We start from the raw sequence: 19,574 nt of genomic DNA, 5'->3' as shown, positions 1-19,574 counted from the left end.
GGGGGGGGGGGGGGGGGGGGGGGGGGGGGGGGGGGGGGGGGGGGGGGGGGGGGGGGGGGGGGGGGGGGGGAACGGAGTTCCTGGGTTTGAAGCAAGGATGCTACTGTAGGCTAGGCTATGTTCCATCGATGGATCCTCAGTTTGATCATTAACCTGGTCTAGTGGGGGGTTTTACTTCATTTGGGGTTACCTGCCCTCAACCGCGCCTAGCAGCCCTTCTACATGGAAGCATAATCAACATTGTTCGAGTAATTTATTGAACTACTAACATCGGCCGTTCACTGTTCTTTTGCCACAACAACAAACATGTTTGATCATGCACAATCTACATTTGAAGACTAATATAGCAAAATAAAAATAAAAATACTATTTATTACAAATAATGTACCAGGTTGTTTTCCAAACATGTTCGTCTTGAACCATTTTTAAGATGTTTTCCAAAGTTTTCAGTAAATGTCCGTATTCTTCATTTACCTTTTCTACTAATTATCAATTTTCTGAGTTTGCAGTTTTCTGAAGAATTTTCTAACTAGTCTTCATTATATATCAAATGAACACTAAATAGTTTATACGTGGAATGGGAATCCTTAATCTGTTTGGACCTCTTTAAATATAATTATATGGGGTTTTTGTTTCTTCAGTTCTTTCCTTGTTATACTGATGCTTCGTTTATAACCAGGTACCTGGTGACAACATTTAAGGTAGTTCCTCGGGGAACAGAAGGGGCTGTCAGTCTCGAGGGAACCTTTGCTGGACTCTTAGCAGCAATTGCTCTTGCCTTCGTTGGCTATCTTTTGGGTGACGTAATTTTCTTTTGTTGTTCCTGTCACACCCTGAACTATACTGCAGCTCTACTTCTTATGAATATTCCCTCATGTCTTATAATCGTTCCCTGCTCATTTGGAGCATGGCTTGAAAGCTCGTTGAAACTGCGTATTTAAGAATTTTCCATATTTTAAGAACTTTACTGGCTAATTACAGGCTCTTTCTGAAGTTTTAACGAGTCCCTCCCCCAATTATATCTCTATGAAAATTATACATTGTTCGTCTTCTTGGATACACATTTAGATTTCTCTTTGGATGATGATGCAGGTTACTGCACCTGAAGCAATTGTATGTGCTATAGCTTCACAGATTGCTAATCTTGGTGAAAGCATCATCGGTGCTGTATTTCAAGGGAAGGAGGGATTTCGGTGGGTAAGTACTAAAGTTTCTTTTTATCACTGATTGCCTTACATTTGAGTCTGTTGTTTGTTTTTGAATTGAACTCTTCTGCTGTTATTGCTTGTTCTCGTGTATTGTTGGCTTAGTCATCATGAATGATGGGTTCAGGTCTGAAAGCGGCTAAGTAATTTAAATCTTAAAGCACCTGCAAAATTAGTAGGTAGATATAAAGCATTCAGATATCAGTTGAAAAACCACCTTGATCATCAATGCACTATCCCATCCAACTCGAAAAGGCTAATTTTTCCTACATTAGTAATGAAGCTCCTTCCCCTCTCTTCTCGGTCGACCAACATGTCTCCCGGGTTTTACTTCTTCAATCTGCCTTGTTCTGGAAAACTACTGTTCTGATTCATTCGATTCTGTTTGCAGCTCAACAATGATGTTGTTAATGTCATCAACATATCCATAGGCAGCATTTTAGCTATGTTGATGCAGCAGCTCCTACTTGGTCATTGACATTCATAATACGATGCACCTTCAAGAGTTGACGACTTGGCGTTCTCTTGTATTTTCATTCAACTGACAGCAAAAAAAATTATAAGAAAACTACAGCTGATGGAGGGGAAGATCAAATCCTACCCTTGGAACTGTCACGAGTGATTGCTTCAATTAAATTCTTGCTTCGAGAATGGCCACTGGTATTCGACAGCAGTGAACGAAGTGCAGTTTCAGGGTAATTTTGTGGCTTTTTAAGATGTTTTAACCTCTAACATCACTTTAGACATGATTGTATTCGTAGAGAATGGAATAGTGGCATTACTTATTCATATATCTTGTTGTCTTCCTTCTGTGTATAGAACACATTCATGGATACCATAAGATATCTTTTGAGTTTTACTCTTCTTATCAGGAAAAAAGTGAAGGTTATACTAGGAAAGAGGTTAATAACATTGAACAATGAACATGAGCTACAGAACTCAAAATGGCCAAGACATAACATTGATTCTTCATAATTTTTGTAAAACTACAAATAATCAAGTGGGTCAACATGATTTGAATCCTAATCATTTCCATATGATGTTCGAAATAAATCTGAAAAAATACCTAGGTCAACTAATGCACAGGTTTATTTCTACATCATTGTAACAAATCCTAAACTATAGTGGTTACGTTACAAGGTATACATTTCAAGCGATAATCTTTGGTCGTGTCCACTTATTATAAAACAAACGTAGTTGAGAAAGCCTATAAACACACAACAAACCAAGCAGACGTTCAGAACACAAGCAATGAAGCCCGATGCCAGCGTTCAGACATCTAAAACTGCCTCCTTCGTTTCGAGAACATACTGTTGTGTGAGCAATGTCGAAACCTTTCTGAAGAGCAGATATCAGGAACAAAAACAGCACCATCCATAGAATTATGGTAACTTCTTGGCCAGTATAAGCCAGATGCTGTGGGAGGGGAGGGAACCTGAGGCACAGTCCAGGAAGCCTCTGGAATGTGACCCGAGCATTCATCGTCATCGTCGAGTTCAACATCGGCAGCTCTCAAACTTGATGATGAATCGGAGTCCCCAAGCTTTCCACTATCAGCCTGATAGATTTCACAGATAAAGAAAAGCAAAAAGTTATTACATCTGGATTGGCAGTAATATGTGCAATCTGCACGGCATATTACCTCCAATCAGTCCACTTTTTTGCAGTTAATCTATGAGGATAGGATAATATCATAACATGCAAGAACTCGCCCATGACCTGTAACAATCTACCAATGTCCCAACTTAGAGGTCAAGAAAAAATTACTTATTTAGAATAGTCCTACACAAGAACCAGCACTCTGGAAACGATAGTTTACCAGCGTGTCGTGCCTAAGAATTAGTTCTGTCTCTCTCCAGTTCCTATCAATCTTGAAGGTTGTATAGTGTATATATGGAGAAAAGCATCCAAGCTACATAAGATGGTTGTTTATAAAGAGGTTTTGATATGTGAGTGACATCCTAATAGAAGGATTTTTAAATTCCAGAAGCCATTATCAACCACTAAGAATGGTGAATATTCTGCAATGGCAAACAATTCACATGGTTGGGATTCCATATAAATATAACCAAGAGTTCATCCTGCATGCTACAAGTTGATCAGAATTCACTGCATTATAAAACCATAATCATACCTTGGATGATCCGTTATCCATAAACCCATAATTCTGATTGAATCCAGTCAGATTAATGAGTTCATCTATTTGCCAATGTGAAAAGCCACCAGAAGCAGAATCTCCAGTAAGCAATGTTCTATTTGTCATGAAGTCATCAGATCCACCTTGAACAGACAGGCTTCTGCTGAATTCACCAGACGAAGGCATCGAGAATTCCTTATCAGACGGTGGTCTAACTTTCGTTTTGGTTGATATCTCTCTAGAATGTGAATTAGCTATGGAAGAACAAGGAATAGGGTCGGTTGGCTCGAGTGCGACTTTCACACCAGTGAGCAGAAAGCGTTGATGACCCGTTACGCAAGTATTTGCTGTGTGTATTGCAACATCACACTTTCTGCAAAGTAATGCTCGATCCTCTAAACAGAAGATGTAGCCACTAGCTTCCTGCAAGAAATCATGGATGACTTACAAAGGGTAACAATAACAACTGATAAAGGGGCTTCAGAAAAGAAATGAAGTTAGCTATTGGCTGACATTCCCCTAAGAACGTATAACAAATTCAAATGCCATCAATCCATATCTGTCCCCCNCCCCCCCCAATAGTCACTGGCCTCAAATATTATTGTAACAGCCCACCAAGTTCACCGCTAGCAGATATTGTCCGTTTTGGCTCGTTACGTATCTCCATCAGCCTCACTGTTTTAAAAAGCGTCTCTTAAGGAGAGGTTTCCACACCCTTATAAGGAATGCTTCGTTCCCTTCTCCAACCGATGTGGGATCTCACAATCCTTCTCCTTAGGGGCTAGCGTCCTTGCTGACACTCCGAGGTTGTCTGTCTCTTATACCATTTGTAAGAGCCCAAGTCCACCGCTAGTAGATATTGTCATATTGTCCACTTTGATCCATTACATATCACTATCAGTCTCATGATTTTAAAACGTGTCTGCTAGATAAAGGTTTCCACACCCTTGAAAGGAATGCTTCATTCCCCTCTCCAACCGAGGTAGTATCTCGCAAAGAAAAGTTACAAGCATTTCAAACCTCTAAAACCACAGCTTGATCTCGAGCTGAAACGAACTTTTCTTTCCTTTGTTAGTAGGATTACCGTCAGCCTCTAAGATCTGGAAATAAATATCTAGAAGAATTTTGAAACAAAAATATGAAGAGACTCATGAGATTTGGCAACAGATTCAATTACTCCTTGATCATTCATCGTGGGGTGCATATGTAATCCTACTACTTAAGCCTACGGAACTCAGTTCATAGTAACATGATCAAAATATATCAAAGAAGCTTTAGTCCTCATATTAGTGTTGATTCCAACCAATTCATTAACACATCTCCGGACCCATTTGTCTCGATTACTGGAACTAACAGAGTTATTTATATATATAACTCATACCTGGCAGATGTCGCATCTGGGCATCTGAGACGAAGAACCAGAGAGAGGAACTCTCTGGTGCTTGCTAGCGAGCTTGTTGGCGGCATGAATGTTCTCATCGCAGGCCCAGCACAGCGCCGCCTCATCAGCACAACACAGAACGGTGGCTTCAGCCATTTCGCAGACATTGCACTGAATCTTCATCCTAACCTTCTCTCGAATCCTCTAAAACCCACTCATGATCACTGAAACTCACTCGAAAAACCCCAAAAAAGACTTCCCTTCTCACCTGGACTCAGAGAATCAATGAGTTTCTTCAAGCTCTGAAACACACTCTTTCGAATTTGAAAAAGAAAAGCGTCTTGAGCAAAGATGGAAAAAGGAATAAGAAGGAATCAGGTTCCTTGGGGAACAAGTGGATGAAGTCGAGAGAGGTTTAAGAAGAGGACTTGATTTGTGATTCGGAGTGTAAATCGGAGTGATATTTTGGAATCAATTCCTTCCTCCATTTTCGTCCACGTTGCACCTCTGACCTCCTGTCGTACTTCTCCACCCCCATTACGACATGTCGTACTTCTTAATTCATCATCTTCTCATATTTTTCTAAAAATAAAGTTTTTATTTTTATTAATTCGTAACCTAAATATTAACCACAAACAATTAATTAAAAAATGTAAGAGCAATCAAGTAGCACGTAAATAATAAATTATTTTTAATGTAACAATAAATTAAAAAAAAAACACACATAAATCAATCATCGACACAGATATATATTTAAATTTGGAGTGTGGTCCCATTTCTCGTATAAAACCAACCAAATTTTAAAAGTGTAATTAAATTATTAAAATGATAATTAGTGTATTTATGAAAATTAATTTGAAAATATTAAATTCTTCGCACTAAACTTTACACCCACATGTCAACAACTTCATGTAGCATTTTTTAAGAAAAAGAAATATGCATTAAAAAATTATTAAATATATTTTTAAATTATAGAGTTCAAAAGTTGTGGGAAAATATTAATTTCAACCTCATAATTTAGATGTATATTGTATATTTTAAAAATTAAAATTAAAATGGTAATATTTAAAAAATATACAAATTAAAATAAGATATTTTAAAAATACGTGGGACAAATGTTCTAAATCTTTATATATATATATANTTTTTTCTTTAAAAAAAAAAAAAAAAAAATATATATATATATATATACTCTTCCAGTTATAAGTTTGATTTTCAAAATTCATTTCTCGCTACACCGAACTGCGAAGGTAACAGAGTTAGCAACTCCCAAGAACATTTCCCGCCAAATTCGACCTTTTATTCATCGACTGCTTTCGAGGTTTTCGATTTCTCTTTTCTTCAATGTTTTCAAGTGTTTATGTTCTCAAGTTTGTTCAGATTCGCATTCCTAATTGAACACGGTGGAAGGCTGAAGATTGGAACCGTATTCTTTGCCGTGAAGATTTTGTTTGAGAATTTAGAGGTATAATTCATTCTACTTCGAAGATTTTTTGTACCCTAATTTATCAACATTTTGAATTTCGTTGGAATTTTCTTTCAAGTAATTCGTGTGTGATCAGAGAGTGTTTTCAAGTTCCGACTTGTTTCGTATTTTCGAGTAAAATGTTACTTCTCGCTTCCAATTTCCATCTTCTTTTCTAGCGAGCAAGATATTTTTGTTTGTTTCCTTTTCTTTTCAAGTTGATTGCTATTTGTTAATGTATTAGCTCCTAATCTGGAACTTATTTTTGATCCAGTTACCCTTGTGATATTTAGGATTTCCACCCTTTCCTCCTTACATTTGTGTAAACAAGGTCGAGGTAGAAAACAGAGAATGATGTTGAAGAACTTCGTTTCTTTTTCAAAAAGTTCGGAACTATCGATTTAACCCTGCTAGCTTCCCCTTTTTTTTTTTTTTTTGATTAATTTGAATTTTATTTGTTATACTCATTTCTCGATAGCACCATTTATTACTATAATTTCAATTATATCTCTTCATGAACTTCAGAAGACGAGGTACAATAAATCGTAGGTTTTTTTTGTCCTCTAATAGAAGCTTTGAAGGATTTTTATGCCTTCAGCGGGCCCAGTGTTTCCGGCAATTGCAAATGGTTTCTTGTATCTCTTCATGTTCAAAAAACAAGATTTTTTATAGAAAATATGCCAGTCCTGTCAATTTTTTATGTGGACTGGAATTTTAGATATATAATACACGCCGAGAAAAATAGAATTCTGAAGGGAACAAGTACAGCTGTTGCAGTCAAGTTCTTTTGCTGGTATCTTATATGTTCATTGCATAGAGCTCGGCAATCCTTCTGCTCAAGAGTACATCATAAAACAATAATATCCGATTTAGATTACGAGTTCCTGTTTCTGTCTAGCAACCACTTTACCGATGTTAGGTTCTATTCGTTCCACCCCGATGAATTTTTGCCCTGTTAACTATGTGGCTCTAGAACCTGTAGAAGAAATGCTGTTTTGCTGATCTTTTTTTGAACTATATGGGGAAACATTGAATTTCGGTATGAGAAGACCGAATTATTTCTATATCCATTATTTCGATGGTAAGGGATTCATGTTAAGCTAAAACCACCAGATTCCTTTTAGCACGTAGAATCTTTAGAAGAAGTGTCTTCCTGGACAGGGTGGAAGCCATCCATTGCTATTCTTTTACCATCCAGAAGAGTTTCTGGTACTCACATTTATAAACTTCATGCATAATTTGAAGCCTATTGATAGCAGTCAAAAAGATGTTCTGTTTGATTTATGGACTAAAAGCAAATAATGAAAGCTTGGATACTTAAACTCGTTTGATAATCATTTAGTTTTTAGTTTTAGTTTTTTTTATATTTTAATTAAACATATAAATACTACTTTCATCTATGAGTTTCTTTGTTTCTTTTCTATTTTTTTTAACATGTTTTAGAAAACTAAGCTAAGTTTTGAATTATTTTTTTTTAACTTGTTCTTTTTTCTAAAAGTTGACTAGGAACGTCTTTTCTCCTTTCAATTTCTAATCAACTGAGAAAAGGGAACCAAATAACTAACATCACAGTCACTCAAATAGTTTGGCATCTTTACGTGGTTTAGAACTTCTGATTGCCTAATTTCCTTCATTATTTAAACTTGGTGTTTAGAATCTGAAGTGCTATCGTCTATCAATGCCGTGATATGGCTTTAATTTTAACGAACGATCAGCGGTTCATTTGTCAAGCTATATGATATAGAAATGATATGCTAGGAACAACAAGATAACCTTCGCGAATTTCTTTCTGCACAAATGCTTTTAAGGTCTTTGAAATCTGAGCACCGTTGTATAACGACCCTCCTGCCTGTGATTTTCATAACAGGGTCTATGATTTCTCTAGTATTCCATGGCGTTAGAGGTTACTTCTGAAGGTTAATAATGAAATGCAATGCTTGCTGGAGAGAACTTGAAGGGCGAGCTATCTCCACAACTTGTGGTCACTTGTTGTGTATCCTAAGCATGTGGAAATTTTTCATTGTCCATCGTTTAATTTGGTGAAATATTTGACCTATTTCTCTAAGTAAATGTAAGTGGTTTAACTGCATAAGTTGTTTCTTAACGATGTAAAGGCACAGAGGATGCAAGCAAGATCCTTAGCAATGATGGAGCCTGCCCCATTTGTGATCAAGTTCTTTCTAAAAGGTGATGGGTTTATTATTATGATGCTGTTTGGAGCCTGCCCCATCGATAATATGATTTTATTTTATCTTACTTCCGATTTCTATTTGGCAGCCTCATGAAACCCGTGGACATCAATCCAAATGATGAATGGGTAAATGTAAGTATTCTCTTAAATTATCTTGTTCAAGTCTTTTAAGACTCTTATAGCGTTTTTCAATCTTTTCCTTGTATGTGACTGATTCGTTGTATTGTCTCACTGCTTTTGATACTGATATTCACTACAAAAAATATTACAGATGGCCATGGCTGGTATAAATCCTCAGATATGTATCCTTCCGAGTAATCACCAATGATTCAAAATTCTAAATTAATTATAAATTATCCTCCAAATTTTGGAAAACGCTGTTATTCCATTCTTTTTAACAGTTGAGAAGATAGATTGTCTTTAGTTTTCCTTGATTGGTCTCAGTGATGAAAAGTGCATATAGAAGTGTAATGTTCTATATTGGACAAAAGGAATTGGAGATGCAGTACAAAATGAACAGAATCGTGGCTCAATGCCGACAGAAATGTGAAGTTATGCAAGAAAAGTTTACTGAAAAACTGGAGCAGGTGCATACTGCATACCAAAAAATGGCCAAGAGATGCCAGATGTTGGAACGAGAGATGGAGAATATATCCAAAGACAAACAAGAGCTCCAGGAGAAGTTTGCTGAAAAATCCAGGTCATCTCCTTTCATTTTTGCTTCTCATTTCTAAACCGATTCCTGAGGGGTGTTCTCTGTTTTTAAGATCCTGATCCAGAAAATTCAATTGCATGTTAGGCAGAAGAGGAAACTAGATGAGATGTATGATCAATTGAGGAATGAGCATGAATCACTAAAACGGTCGGCCATCCAGCCTGTGAGCAATTTTTATCCAAGAAACGAGCCCGATTTGTTCTCAAACCCCGTTAGTTTGATGGATAACAGAGAACCCATGAGGAAAGGTAATCTTTTTCTCTTTCTAATTTTAAAGAATGAAAACATCAGACAATTGATACTTTCATCATGTTGAGTTTTCAATTTATACCATGTATTATCAGTGGAATTCAAACCGTGCTCTCATTTCCCACATACGCACAGCTTAATTACGTCCTGTACTGCTCAAGTATTTCCAAAACAAGTTGACTTATTTCTTGCAGACTTGCTGGTTTCCGCTCCTGAAACCCCAGGACCAAGAGAGGAAATATGGCCAACACGACAAAATAGCGGGAACTCTGGTCACTTCGACATCTCCGTTGGGTCACCGGCAAAACAAGCTGCTCCGATGGCAATGGAAGCTGGGAATAGAAGAGGGGGAGCTCACAATGCGTTTGGAAGTGGAGCTGGCAACCCCTCCATGACTCTGCGCAACTTGATTCTGTCCCCAATCAAACGACCTCAGCTCTCACGTCGCCCTCAAATGTTCACGTAAGTATATAACGCTTGCTTTTCGGTGCTTTTTTGCAAAGAGTTCATACCAATGACTATGGACTATGCTCATAGCGGCAAATAACTCGTTTACATGAAAATTAAGCTCAAAATTTCTCCTGCATGCTCTCGCACTAGCTGAATCATATTATTACTGTCATTATAGATTGTGAGATGGAAGTGGCCGAGTTGACGTTTGGTGGGCAAAAGGGCAGATCAATTCCGCTTGCTTCAAGGTTCTCTTTTCTTTCTTTTGGTAGTTTTGAAGTCGGTGGAGGATTACAGAAAATCAAGAAAATAGGATACAGATTTTTTCTTTTTTTTTTCTTGGGTATCTTTCGGTTTATGAACAATCGAATATTAAGTAGATTTATCTTCCACCACTCGCACAATCTTTTTTTATTTCTTGCGCAAGGCTTAATTTCTTTGCGTGAAGAATAAAAAATGTAGAAATCTTTATCAACTAATCGGACGTTATACAGACAGTGTTCTTCCGAGGGAAGGTAATTTTTGTCGATTGCTTTCGTTTCTCAAACCATAGTTCGTCACTATAACTAGCAAAAATATGTTAAAACTGTAGGTGGAGTAGAATGCGAAATGTTAAATTAAACTAATATAATTTTAAAATTTGAAATTGTTTCAAAAGCAGTGTAAAAATGAGAAGGTATAACACAAAATTATTATAACAGTAGAGAGCATTATTTCAAAAGCAGTGTAACTAAGACATTTGTCAAGGTTCAAAAAGTACTGTGTAATCCTACACGAAAATGTATGATTTAGAACATTCTAAACAGTTGATAAAGAAACACCAAAACGTGAAAGGTTAAGTTTCAAAAAGTTACGCACAAGCAAAGAAGGTTGGACGACAATCCAGGTATTCACAGCTCAATTCTTAGCTAGAGACAGCATTTTTCATTCTCATATGTACAGAAAAATTGTCAAAAGCCACCCCTTGAAAAATGCCTTCATTTGTCCATCAGATACGTGTTGTTAATGATCTTACATGTTGATTAAAAATGCTCAGCAAGAAAGCATCTGACGACCCCAGTCCTGCAAAGCCAAATAGGTCCCGCACATAGATTAACTTCATGCTCGTTCATATGCTCAGAACATTTCATGTCGACGACTCCGTTGCATATATGCAGTTATCTACAAAATCTATTTTGGATATGTATGTTGCTCTGAAGTTTCTTCTCTGGCCGTGTACAACATATGATGAGGCAAGAAAACTTTCAGACTCGGGGCCTTGGAAGATGAGGCAAGAAAACTTTCAGACTCGGGGCCTTGGAAGATGAGGCAAGAAAACTTTCAGACTCGGGGCCTTGGAAGATGAGGCAAGAAAACTTTCAGACTCGGGGCCTTGGAAGATGAGGCAAGAAAACTTTCAGACTCGGGGCCTTGGAAGATGAGGCAAGAAAACTTTCAGACTCGGGGCCTTGGAAGATGAGGCAAGAAAACTTTCAGACTCGGGGCCTTGGAAGATGAGGCAAGAAAACTTTCAGACTCGGGGCCTTGGAAGATGAGGCAAGAAAACTTTCAGACTCGGGGCCTTGGAAGATGAGGCAAGAAAACTTTCAGACTCGGGGCCTTGGAAGATATTTCAATGACATCGCCGTATTGAATAGGATGACAAACATGAGAACCATCAATGTAAATCACACCATCATTACACAACCAGGCCATTTCCATCGACTGATCTGACAATACCATCCCATGCATAAAATTGGACAGTTTTCCTGGGGTCATGGGCTCTCGTACCATGTACTGAAGGTCCCGAGATAGAATGGGCATGGGAAATCCACCTGCTGATCGCATTGCAGCTGTTGATCCAGCAGCAGTCGAAATTCTTAGACCACTCGATCGACAGTTCAACAAGGGCGAACATGGCTGCTCATTCCTAATTCTGCAGAGAGGAAGAGGTTAATGAATGTAACCTCAAACCTAAGGAAGATACAAGAAAGAGGAACCAGAGGATGATTCTTACTTGAACGAGAATCGAGAGACCGATGCGGGACATGGATGAGCAATTAATATGTCATTGAGAGGATACTTTGTGAGCAACTCTGAATTTACAGATATGGATAGCCTTGACAACTTGGAAGGGGATGCTACACCACTGAGGACACTATCTAATACCTATATGAAGTGATCGTATCAAGTCTGTGGTAATACGTCTATTTGCTTGTCGGAAAAGTCGGTTTCATTTAGATGTTCCTCTAAACCAGCCCAAACATAATGTGATATACTAATGCCTCCAAACAATCAGAGGTTATGATAAAACTCAAGAAAGGAATTAATATAAAGTGAACGGCAAACTTAAAGAGGAACATCAACATGTCAATATTTTTTATTAATATCAATCAACATCTTAATACTATTGAGACTTTAATAATATTTTTTATCAATGTTGCTGCAGGGATGTTTAGGAATTCCTCCCATATTTTACTTAATCCTTGCTGCATTTTGTCCGGCTACAGCCCAAACCATAATTCTACTGCCTTAGTTAAATTCTTCAGAAATCCCTCCTGTATTTACCTAATTCTTGTGGCTACAACCCCCGCCATAATGTCAACTCGAGTATAGCTTAATTAGTTAAGACATTATATCTTTGACCAAGAGTTTCAAATCTCCACTCCACTCCACATTGTTGAACATTAGAAGAGGAAGAAAACCCAACCATGGTCCACGACTCTACTGCCTCAGTTTATTTCTCTTAAAAGTTTCATATATCTTACTATCCATCATGCTTCATTTCTTTCTATATAAAATAGTTTTTTTACATTTTTCAATTTTCTTATCATCCTTCCCAAAGTTACGAAATTTTTACCCTGGCTCATGTTCACCAGTACTCTCATTTGATGGTTTCCTTCATCTGGCTTACAGTTGGCTTAAAATGGTCTTACTAATACAGCATTTCTACAAGATGAATCCCTTGCAACATGCTTCCCCATCCAAAAACAACGCCTTAGATAGTTTATTAGACCTGCTTCAGGTTCCATTGAAATGAAAATTGCTATTGCTAATGAACATTCAAAGTACAGATAATATACCATCATTCCCAACGGAGGCATTATCAGAAAATAAGGGTTAGTATGAGGCTCAAAACTCATATTACTCTAAATCAGATACCTGCCTATTCAATCATTTGAATGACAATTCATTTAGAGCTAGGTATTCTTTTCCAAGTGGATAATTCAATATCATGATTCATGCAGAAACATGCTAACATTTAGATTTTTTGTCTATACTAGAGAGTAGAGAGAGAGAGGAGGATAGAAAAAAGTAATGGACATAGCCTATCCCCTTGCCTCACTCCCCGTGGCAAATAGACATCCACAGCCAAACACTCTTTTAATGGTAAAAACAGACTTACTTGCTCAAAGTTATTAACAGTGGCCGCACAAAGATGCCCTGTGCTTCTAGAAGCATCAAACTGATTGCCATACTCTTCTACCTAGACAAGAAAATATCTGGTAAATACTTCAAGTAAAATAATGATCAAATCACAAATTTCGTTTCTAACTTCAATTGTTGTGTCTATTAGTCCCTTCCTTTATAACATTTCAATGTCACCTTTGAACATCAAATTATGATTCTACAGTCATTGAATTTGCTAACTAAATGATAGCATGCCTATTAGACAAATGATGGGTGATTACATACGATATGACAAATAAGGGACGGACAGAAGGATACAATAGTGTATCATATTTTATGAAAGGAGTTTGATACGTTGTTTTCAAAAGAGATAGCATAGCACCTATTATTTTATTTTATCCAACTGTTCCTATCACGTCATTATACTATTTTTCTATCTCATTGTGCCAAATCAACCAATAGGGTATTCTACGCCATTATTTTTAGTTAACGATAGGGATTACATATACACATTATTCAAAGTTCAAAGACATAATTGAAATCCTACCAGATTTAGAACCAAATAGACACAACTAATCGAAGTAAAGAACTAAATTTGCAATTTAACTGAAAATAAATATCCATCAATAATCAATCAATTCCAAAGATTTCAAAGGAATGCCTAGTTAGATAACAAAGTTACCTCATCCACCTGTGTCGGATCAGAATTTACTCCAAGAATAGGAATTGACTCGTCCAATAAATGGCTGGCCTGCAAAAGGGTGCCATCACCACCAACCGTGACAACAAGGTCTACATTGCTAATTGGCTCAGATAGATCATTGCGAAATACAGCTTCCCAATCCACAGGCTTCTGCTGCAAAACATCCTTACAAAATTTTATGGCCTCCCTGTGCACTGCATGCCTGTTCTCTAAGTGACGTAAGATCTGCAGTGACACAAATATCCAACAAAAAGTATATCACGCAGACTCCATTGAACTTGCTGAAGTATAGATTCAAGAAACTTAACTACATGAACATTATAAACACGTATGATCAAGTTCTTTGTATTAAAAAAATATTAAAATATATCAGATGACAGTAAAATTATAATCAAAATAAAAAAATATATTGCCTTTACCCAAATTTCTATGTTAAAAAAGGCATATAAACCAATTAGAGGAGAAAATTCCAAAGGAAAATAACAAATTCCACAGAAAAACCTAAACCCATCCTAAAAAATAGTTAAGACATTAGCAATGACAATAATGCTTCATCATTCACGGAGAGGAGACGGGATGAGAAAGCCATCCAATCCCATCCCACCTGGTTGGCACATATAGAATCGAAGTCGAAGTGCATCTAAGTTGGTCAAGCACCACCATTACTAAAACTTCTTGCTACAAATAATTTGATCTTTCATAATAGGAAAAAGAAAATTGTATATCTTTTTTTTAGATAAGAAACAATTACCAACCAAAAAACGTTAAAAAATGATTACTAGGCCAACTCGCAGTTGTTCTAAAGTTAAAAAGGACTAAAATTCAAATGTTTGAAAATGCAGAAACTCAGACCAACTAAACTTTAAGATATTCAAAACAAAAACACGATTTAAACCTACAAAAATTCTCACACATCATATCAAATGCACATCAAAAGCAAATGCAGAAGCCATGCAAAAGAAAACAAGACCCATTAAACCCAGGAAGAAGACAGGCATCAGAAATCACCAATAAATGAACTTCCACACAAAAATCCATGGTCGAAAGAAATAATTGAATTAAAATCGAACAGAAAAATGGAATGAGTTCTGACCTGAGGGCTGGTGACGCGAGAAAAGCCGTCAGAATGGAGAACGGGATTGGCATCAAATGGCTTAAGAAATAGTAGCAATCTCCTCATAGCCATTTTCTCGCAGCGAAAATTAGGGTTGGAAGGAGAAAGCTGAGAAACGGGACGAACGCACAACATGAAGACGGTGCAGAGATCGGCGTCGAACTTTCTGATAATAGAAAGGTCAGCCCGGTCCGCCTTTGAGCTCGTCTCTCGGGTCGGGTTAGGGTTTAGTTCCACTTTCCAGAATTAAGTTAAAACTTAAATTTAAAATTTAATGTCTAAAATTTTGAAGAAATTAGCATTATAATTAATTTTTATGGTTTCATAAAACCTTACTTAATAAAAATTTATGATATAGATTATTTACAAACATTTTATTAAACTATTGTCTTTTATAAAATCTTTAAAAGATTAAATTCTAATTTTATTATTATTATTTAAGGGTAATATTAGTATATATATATTTTTTTGAAGCAGATATGTCTTCATTCAGCTTTCCCTCAAATTTTTTAAAAAGAGTCTTTTAGAGAGAGGTTTCCACACTCTTGTAAAAGGATGTCTACTTCCTTCGGGGCTCAACTTCGTTTCTCCCTCCAATTGATATGAGACCCCTCAATTCAACCCCCTTCGACTCCTAGCGTCCTTGCTGGCACACCGCCTTTATATCCATTCCCTTTGGGGCTCAGCCTCATCGCTGACATATCGCCCAGTGTACGCCTTTGATATCGTTTGTAACAACCCACTATTAATAGATATTGTTCTCTTTTAGACTTTACTTTTAGGGATATCCTTCAAGGTTTTTAAAATGCCTCTTTTAAAGAGAGATTTCCACACCCTTATAAAGCTTCGTTTTTCTCCCCAACCAATGTGGTATGTACGTGCGTACGTATGTAGGGTAAAGTAGAGAAGAATGGGAAATGGGTGGGCAAAAATTGATACCATTTATTCATAGGATTCGAAGCTTGCTTCTGCACGATGCAGAGACAACACTTCTCTGGCATCCTAAATAACAATACTTATAAATCAACAAATAGAAAATCCAGAATACATGAGGTGGATTGAATATAACAATCATCACCTTCCAATGCAGTAAATCAATAAACATGTAGCCAATGCAGAATGAAAATATGAACTCCTAAGTTCTAAAGATCAAAACTTCATTAAACTGAGGTTTTCTTGTTTGGTTCGAAGACGTACTTGATCAACGACTCCTTGATCCCCAGCAACTCTGGGAACTCCTTTTTCAGCTTTGAACTGTCCATCTCATTGTTGCTTCTGGGTGCCACAATTACCTTAGCCTGTTCTTCCAGTGTGAAGTTAGCCCACTTGAATTCAGGCTCTATGTATTTCTTGTACATCTCGAGAATCTCGTTATGACTCACAACACCTGGGTTTGTGAAGTTCCAGATGCCCTTCAAGTTACGCTTCGCCATCTCTATCGAAATGGGCAGAAGTTCATCCAGGATGGTCATGCTGTTTGGGATGTTAACCACCTTATTGTAGCGAGAAATCTTGGTAATGAAGTTGCGTGGGTTGTTCAAGTCGGATGATATCGGCATTCGAACTCGGAGTGTGCAGACGTTATCGTATTCGTTCAGAAGCTCCTCCACCTGTGATTAGAAAGAAAGATTAGCAGCAAGTCAAAAAGATCAATTGCAATGCCTGGTAAGTATGAAAGTTCCCAAGAATATTATATCTACCATGGCCTTGGTTTTCGAATAAAAGGAACCAATGAAATTTGGCTTGTCTTCCTCTTTAAAACCAATGCCAGAACCCTCTGGATGTTTGGCATCGTACTCGAATATACAGCCAGTCGCAAAGTTGATCATCAAGAGTCCGTGCTCCCGGCAAACGTCTGCTAAAGTTAAGGTTCCAGCAACATTGGCACGAATTGTTTCTGTTTTGTGAGATTCACACCAGTCAACATTGGGTCTGCCTGTTACTCCAGCAGCATTGAAAACATGGGTTGGTTTAATATTCTGAATATCCGCCAAAAGCGAGGCCCGATCCTCCAAACGCCCTTTGCCATAAGCATAGGCAATGCCTTGTTTATCACATAGCTGCCCAAGAAGGCCTCCAATCCACCCTGTCCTACCATAGAGCAAAAACTTCAAGGATGGCTGGTAAGGAGAGCCCGGATTCCTGGAAGTTGGGACTACCATTTTAGTATTACAGGAAGCATAAGAAGCTGGTTTTCCCTCTTCAGAACCTTCAAAGTGCCTCTCAACACCACCAGGCATCATTAGCATTCTAGGATGTGGCAGCAGAGCCCCAGAGACATCACCCCACCAATCAGGGTTCTTGGTGTACCATTCAATTGTCTTCTTCAGCCCGTCTTCCCACGTTGTACGTTCCGACCACCCCAAGTTCTTGAGTTTTTCATCGTCCAAGAAATACCTCTGATCATTAAATGGTCTATTGTCTACATACTTGATGCTTGCCTTTGCGTCCCTTGAGAAAAGTCTACATATATCCTCGGCAACATCTATAACCCTTCTCTCCTTCTTTGTCCCAACGTTGTAAACATGGCCAACCTCTCCTTTGTGAAGAATGACTTCAAAAGCCTCAGCAACATCCTCACAGTAGAGATAACTCCTAACATTAGAACCATCCCCATGAATTGGAAGAGGCTGACCTCTCATGGCCAAAAGAATGAACTTTGGAATTAACTTCTCAGGAAACTGATTAGGTCCATAGACATTGTTTCCTCGCGTCGTGATCACAGGTAACCCATACGACCTACCATAGGCCATCACAAGCATTTCAGCTCCAGCTTTTGTTGCAGAGTATGGATTTGTTGGGAGGAGTTGGGAAGCCTCATGGTTTCCCACAACAGCATCCTCATCTGTCTCTCCATATACTTCATCCGTACTAACATGGATGAACCTCCGGATCTGACCAGTGACCTTGCACGCTTCTAAAAGAACATGTGTGCCATAGATATTATTCTTCGTGAACTCGAAACTATTACCGAACGAGTTGTCAACATGAGTCTGAGCAGCAAAATGCATAATCGTATCAATGGACTCAGTAATCAGGAGATAATTGACAAGATCAGCACTGCCAATGTCCCCCTTAACAAATTTGAAATTGGGAGATGGCTTAGAAGGAAGAAGATTCTTCAGATTCGAGCAGTAATCAAGTTTGTCAAGTACAACAATTTTGTAGCCAGGATAGTTTCTGACAAGCCTGTTAGCAACATGGGATGCAATAAATCCAGCAGCCCCAGTAATGAGGATGTTCTTAGGAGAATGTGTAGCCATGTCAAAGCAACTTCTGCACAAGACCAATACAGAACATATGATCACTAACCAAACAAAAACAAAAGAAGATTTTAATCAAATTTGAATTCATCCATGTCTAAGGGGAAGTTGACAAATTAGCCGACCGTTAAATTCAATGGCAGATACAGTAGCAAACAAAGAAAGACAAATTCCAAAACTAACAATTTTTTAGAAAAACAAAACCAAAGTGCAGCATTAGTTATTATTAAGCTTCATTGCTGAAGAAACTGAAACCTACTGATAAAAAAGAAAAAAACTAGATCATATTCGATAGAACTTTAATTTCCGATCATTTCCTCCACAAACAGAAAAAAAACGTCCCGGATCAAAAACCAACCATCAGATTAGATCTCTGCATACTCCTAAACTCATAATCAATTTTTTTAAAAAAAAACGTCCAAAGTACATTTCCAGGATCTGAATTCGATCCGCCACAAATCATAACAAGAAAATGCTTAGCAGGCAAGAAATCGGAAACAAAAAAACTAGAAAATCACCAAACCAATCACGGATCCAAATGAGCAAGAAAGACGGAGAACCCTATGCACCAACCTAAGCCAATTGTGAAAACAACACGAATCAAAAAAGTTTCATCATAATGAGGACGGTTCAAGTAACAGACTTCGAATCGGGAATGAGAATGAAAAATGCAGAGAGGAAGAGATGAAGTACCTACCTCTTCTAGAGAGAGAATGGAAGGCAGAGAGAGAGAGAGAGAGAGAGAGAGAGAGAGAGAGAGAGAGAGAGAGAGAGAGAGATCTTCGGGACAAGGAAATGGTGAAGAAAACCAGAGACGACGACTTTGGAGAACAATGACGGGAAAGAATGGTGTTTTTTCCTTCGTTTATAAACTACGTCTAAATTCGATGGAGGCTGGAGACGGTTAAGGGGAGCCAATAAATGGGGAAATGACGCATTTACCCTTCTCATTCATTTTTTACTGCACTACTTCTGCGCAGCTCCATCCGCGTTCCCCACCGGTCAATTAATACTGTAATCCCCTGCGCTCGACCTCATAGTAACCTTCGTGAATTCGGGCCTCCCATGGATCACGAGAGAAAATCGTCGGTTATTAATTAAATCATCACCATCTCTGACATCGACACTTAATCTCTCAAAATTCTCTAATTATTTTTATTAAAAGATGTGACATATTTAGTTTTAATGATATTATAAATTTTTATTTATTGCAAAATAACTTTCTTACTAAATTACTAAATTACTAAATTACTCTATATAGATTAGATATTTTTAAACTCCTCGAGGAAAAGATATGATGTGATTAATGTT

General features: G+C 37.7%; 5 protein-coding genes across 17 annotated transcripts in view; 2 read left to right on the top strand and 3 right to left on the bottom strand.

The window, feature by feature from the left end:
* LOC111799307 (protein VTE6, chloroplastic) overlaps positions 1-2,064 on the top strand; it is a 4,613-nt gene extending 2,549 nt beyond the window's left edge. The window contains exons 3-5 of the mRNA XM_023682821.1: positions 680-803; positions 1,093-1,197; positions 1,597-2,064. Of these exons, the coding sequence (XP_023538589.1) occupies positions 680-803; positions 1,093-1,197; positions 1,597-1,683 (316 nt within the window). The 3' untranslated portion in view covers positions 1,684-2,064. The remainder of the gene's footprint in view (positions 1-679; positions 804-1,092; positions 1,198-1,596) is intronic.
* Positions 2,065-2,150: 86 nt separating this feature from the next.
* Positions 2,151-5,181, bottom strand: LOC111799280 (B-box zinc finger protein 22). Of its 6 annotated transcripts, none has more exons than XM_023682772.1 (5): positions 4,724-5,181; positions 3,340-3,765; positions 3,025-3,117; positions 2,848-2,924; positions 2,400-2,763 (listed from the first exon to the last, which is right to left on the bottom strand). In XM_023682772.1, the coding sequence occupies exons 1-5, from the start codon at positions 4,904-4,906 to the stop codon at positions 2,718-2,720; spliced, it is 825 nt and encodes a 274-aa protein (XP_023538540.1). In that variant the 5' UTR covers positions 4,907-5,181; the 3' UTR covers positions 2,400-2,717. The 6 variants fall into 6 exon arrangements, with proteins under 6 accessions (XP_023538532.1, XP_023538540.1, XP_023538550.1 ...); XM_023682782.1 differs by having other exon boundaries at positions 3,025-3,075; positions 4,724-5,180; XM_023682789.1 differs by having other exon boundaries at positions 2,624-2,763; positions 2,848-2,934; positions 4,724-5,180.
* Positions 5,182-5,967: 786 nt separating this feature from the next.
* Positions 5,968-10,296, top strand: LOC111808904 (E3 ubiquitin-protein ligase CCNB1IP1 homolog). Of its 5 annotated transcripts, none has more exons than XM_023695158.1 (9): positions 5,968-6,188; positions 8,056-8,181; positions 8,303-8,375; positions 8,466-8,511; positions 8,651-8,681; positions 8,824-9,079; positions 9,179-9,342; positions 9,568-9,805; positions 9,972-10,296. In XM_023695158.1, exons 2-9 carry the CDS (start codon positions 8,112-8,114, stop codon positions 9,976-9,978), a joined length of 885 nt encoding a protein of 294 aa, XP_023550926.1. In that variant the 5' UTR covers positions 5,968-6,188; positions 8,056-8,111; the 3' UTR covers positions 9,979-10,296. The 5 variants fall into 5 exon arrangements, with proteins under 5 accessions (XP_023550926.1, XP_023550910.1, XP_023550943.1 ...); XM_023695142.1 differs by having other exon boundaries at positions 9,538-9,805; XM_023695175.1 differs by lacking the exon at positions 8,056-8,181 and having other exon boundaries at positions 9,538-9,805.
* Positions 10,297-10,503: 207 nt separating this feature from the next.
* Positions 10,504-15,221, bottom strand: LOC111776471 (NADH kinase). Of its 3 annotated transcripts, none has more exons than XM_023655927.1 (6): positions 14,980-15,221; positions 13,866-14,111; positions 13,179-13,259; positions 11,790-11,941; positions 11,393-11,708; positions 10,504-11,354 (listed from the first exon to the last, which is right to left on the bottom strand). In XM_023655927.1, exons 1-6 carry the CDS (start codon positions 15,133-15,135, stop codon positions 11,304-11,306), a joined length of 1,002 nt encoding a protein of 333 aa, XP_023511695.1. In that variant the 5' UTR covers positions 15,136-15,221; the 3' UTR covers positions 10,504-11,303. The 3 variants fall into 3 exon arrangements, with proteins under 3 accessions (XP_023511695.1, XP_023511703.1, XP_023511686.1); XM_023655935.1 differs by having other exon boundaries at positions 10,504-11,316; XM_023655918.1 differs by having other exon boundaries at positions 10,504-11,708; positions 14,980-15,220.
* Positions 15,222-15,921: 700 nt separating this feature from the next.
* LOC111781216 (trifunctional UDP-glucose 4,6-dehydratase/UDP-4-keto-6-deoxy-D-glucose 3,5-epimerase/UDP-4-keto-L-rhamnose-reductase RHM1-like) lies at positions 15,922-19,123 on the bottom strand. Of its 2 annotated transcripts, none has more exons than XM_023661694.1 (3): positions 18,961-19,123; positions 16,701-18,276; positions 15,922-16,610 (listed from the first exon to the last, which is right to left on the bottom strand). In XM_023661694.1, exons 2-3 carry the CDS (start codon positions 18,261-18,263, stop codon positions 16,161-16,163), a joined length of 2,013 nt encoding a protein of 670 aa, XP_023517462.1. In that variant the 5' UTR covers positions 18,264-18,276; positions 18,961-19,123; the 3' UTR covers positions 15,922-16,160. The 2 variants fall into 2 exon arrangements, with proteins under 2 accessions (XP_023517462.1, XP_023517470.1); XM_023661702.1 differs by lacking the exon at positions 18,961-19,123 and adding an exon at positions 18,782-18,836.
* Positions 19,124-19,574: the final 451 nt, after the last annotated feature.

The sequence above is a fragment of the Cucurbita pepo genome, chromosome LG01 (assembly GCF_002806865.2).
Source record: "Cucurbita pepo subsp. pepo cultivar mu-cu-16 chromosome LG01, ASM280686v2, whole genome shotgun sequence".
Lineage (NCBI taxonomy): Eukaryota > Viridiplantae > Streptophyta > Magnoliopsida > Cucurbitales > Cucurbitaceae > Cucurbita > Cucurbita pepo.
Note: the sequence above shows the minus strand (reverse complement) of the source record. Positions and strands in the feature narration are given on the sequence as shown.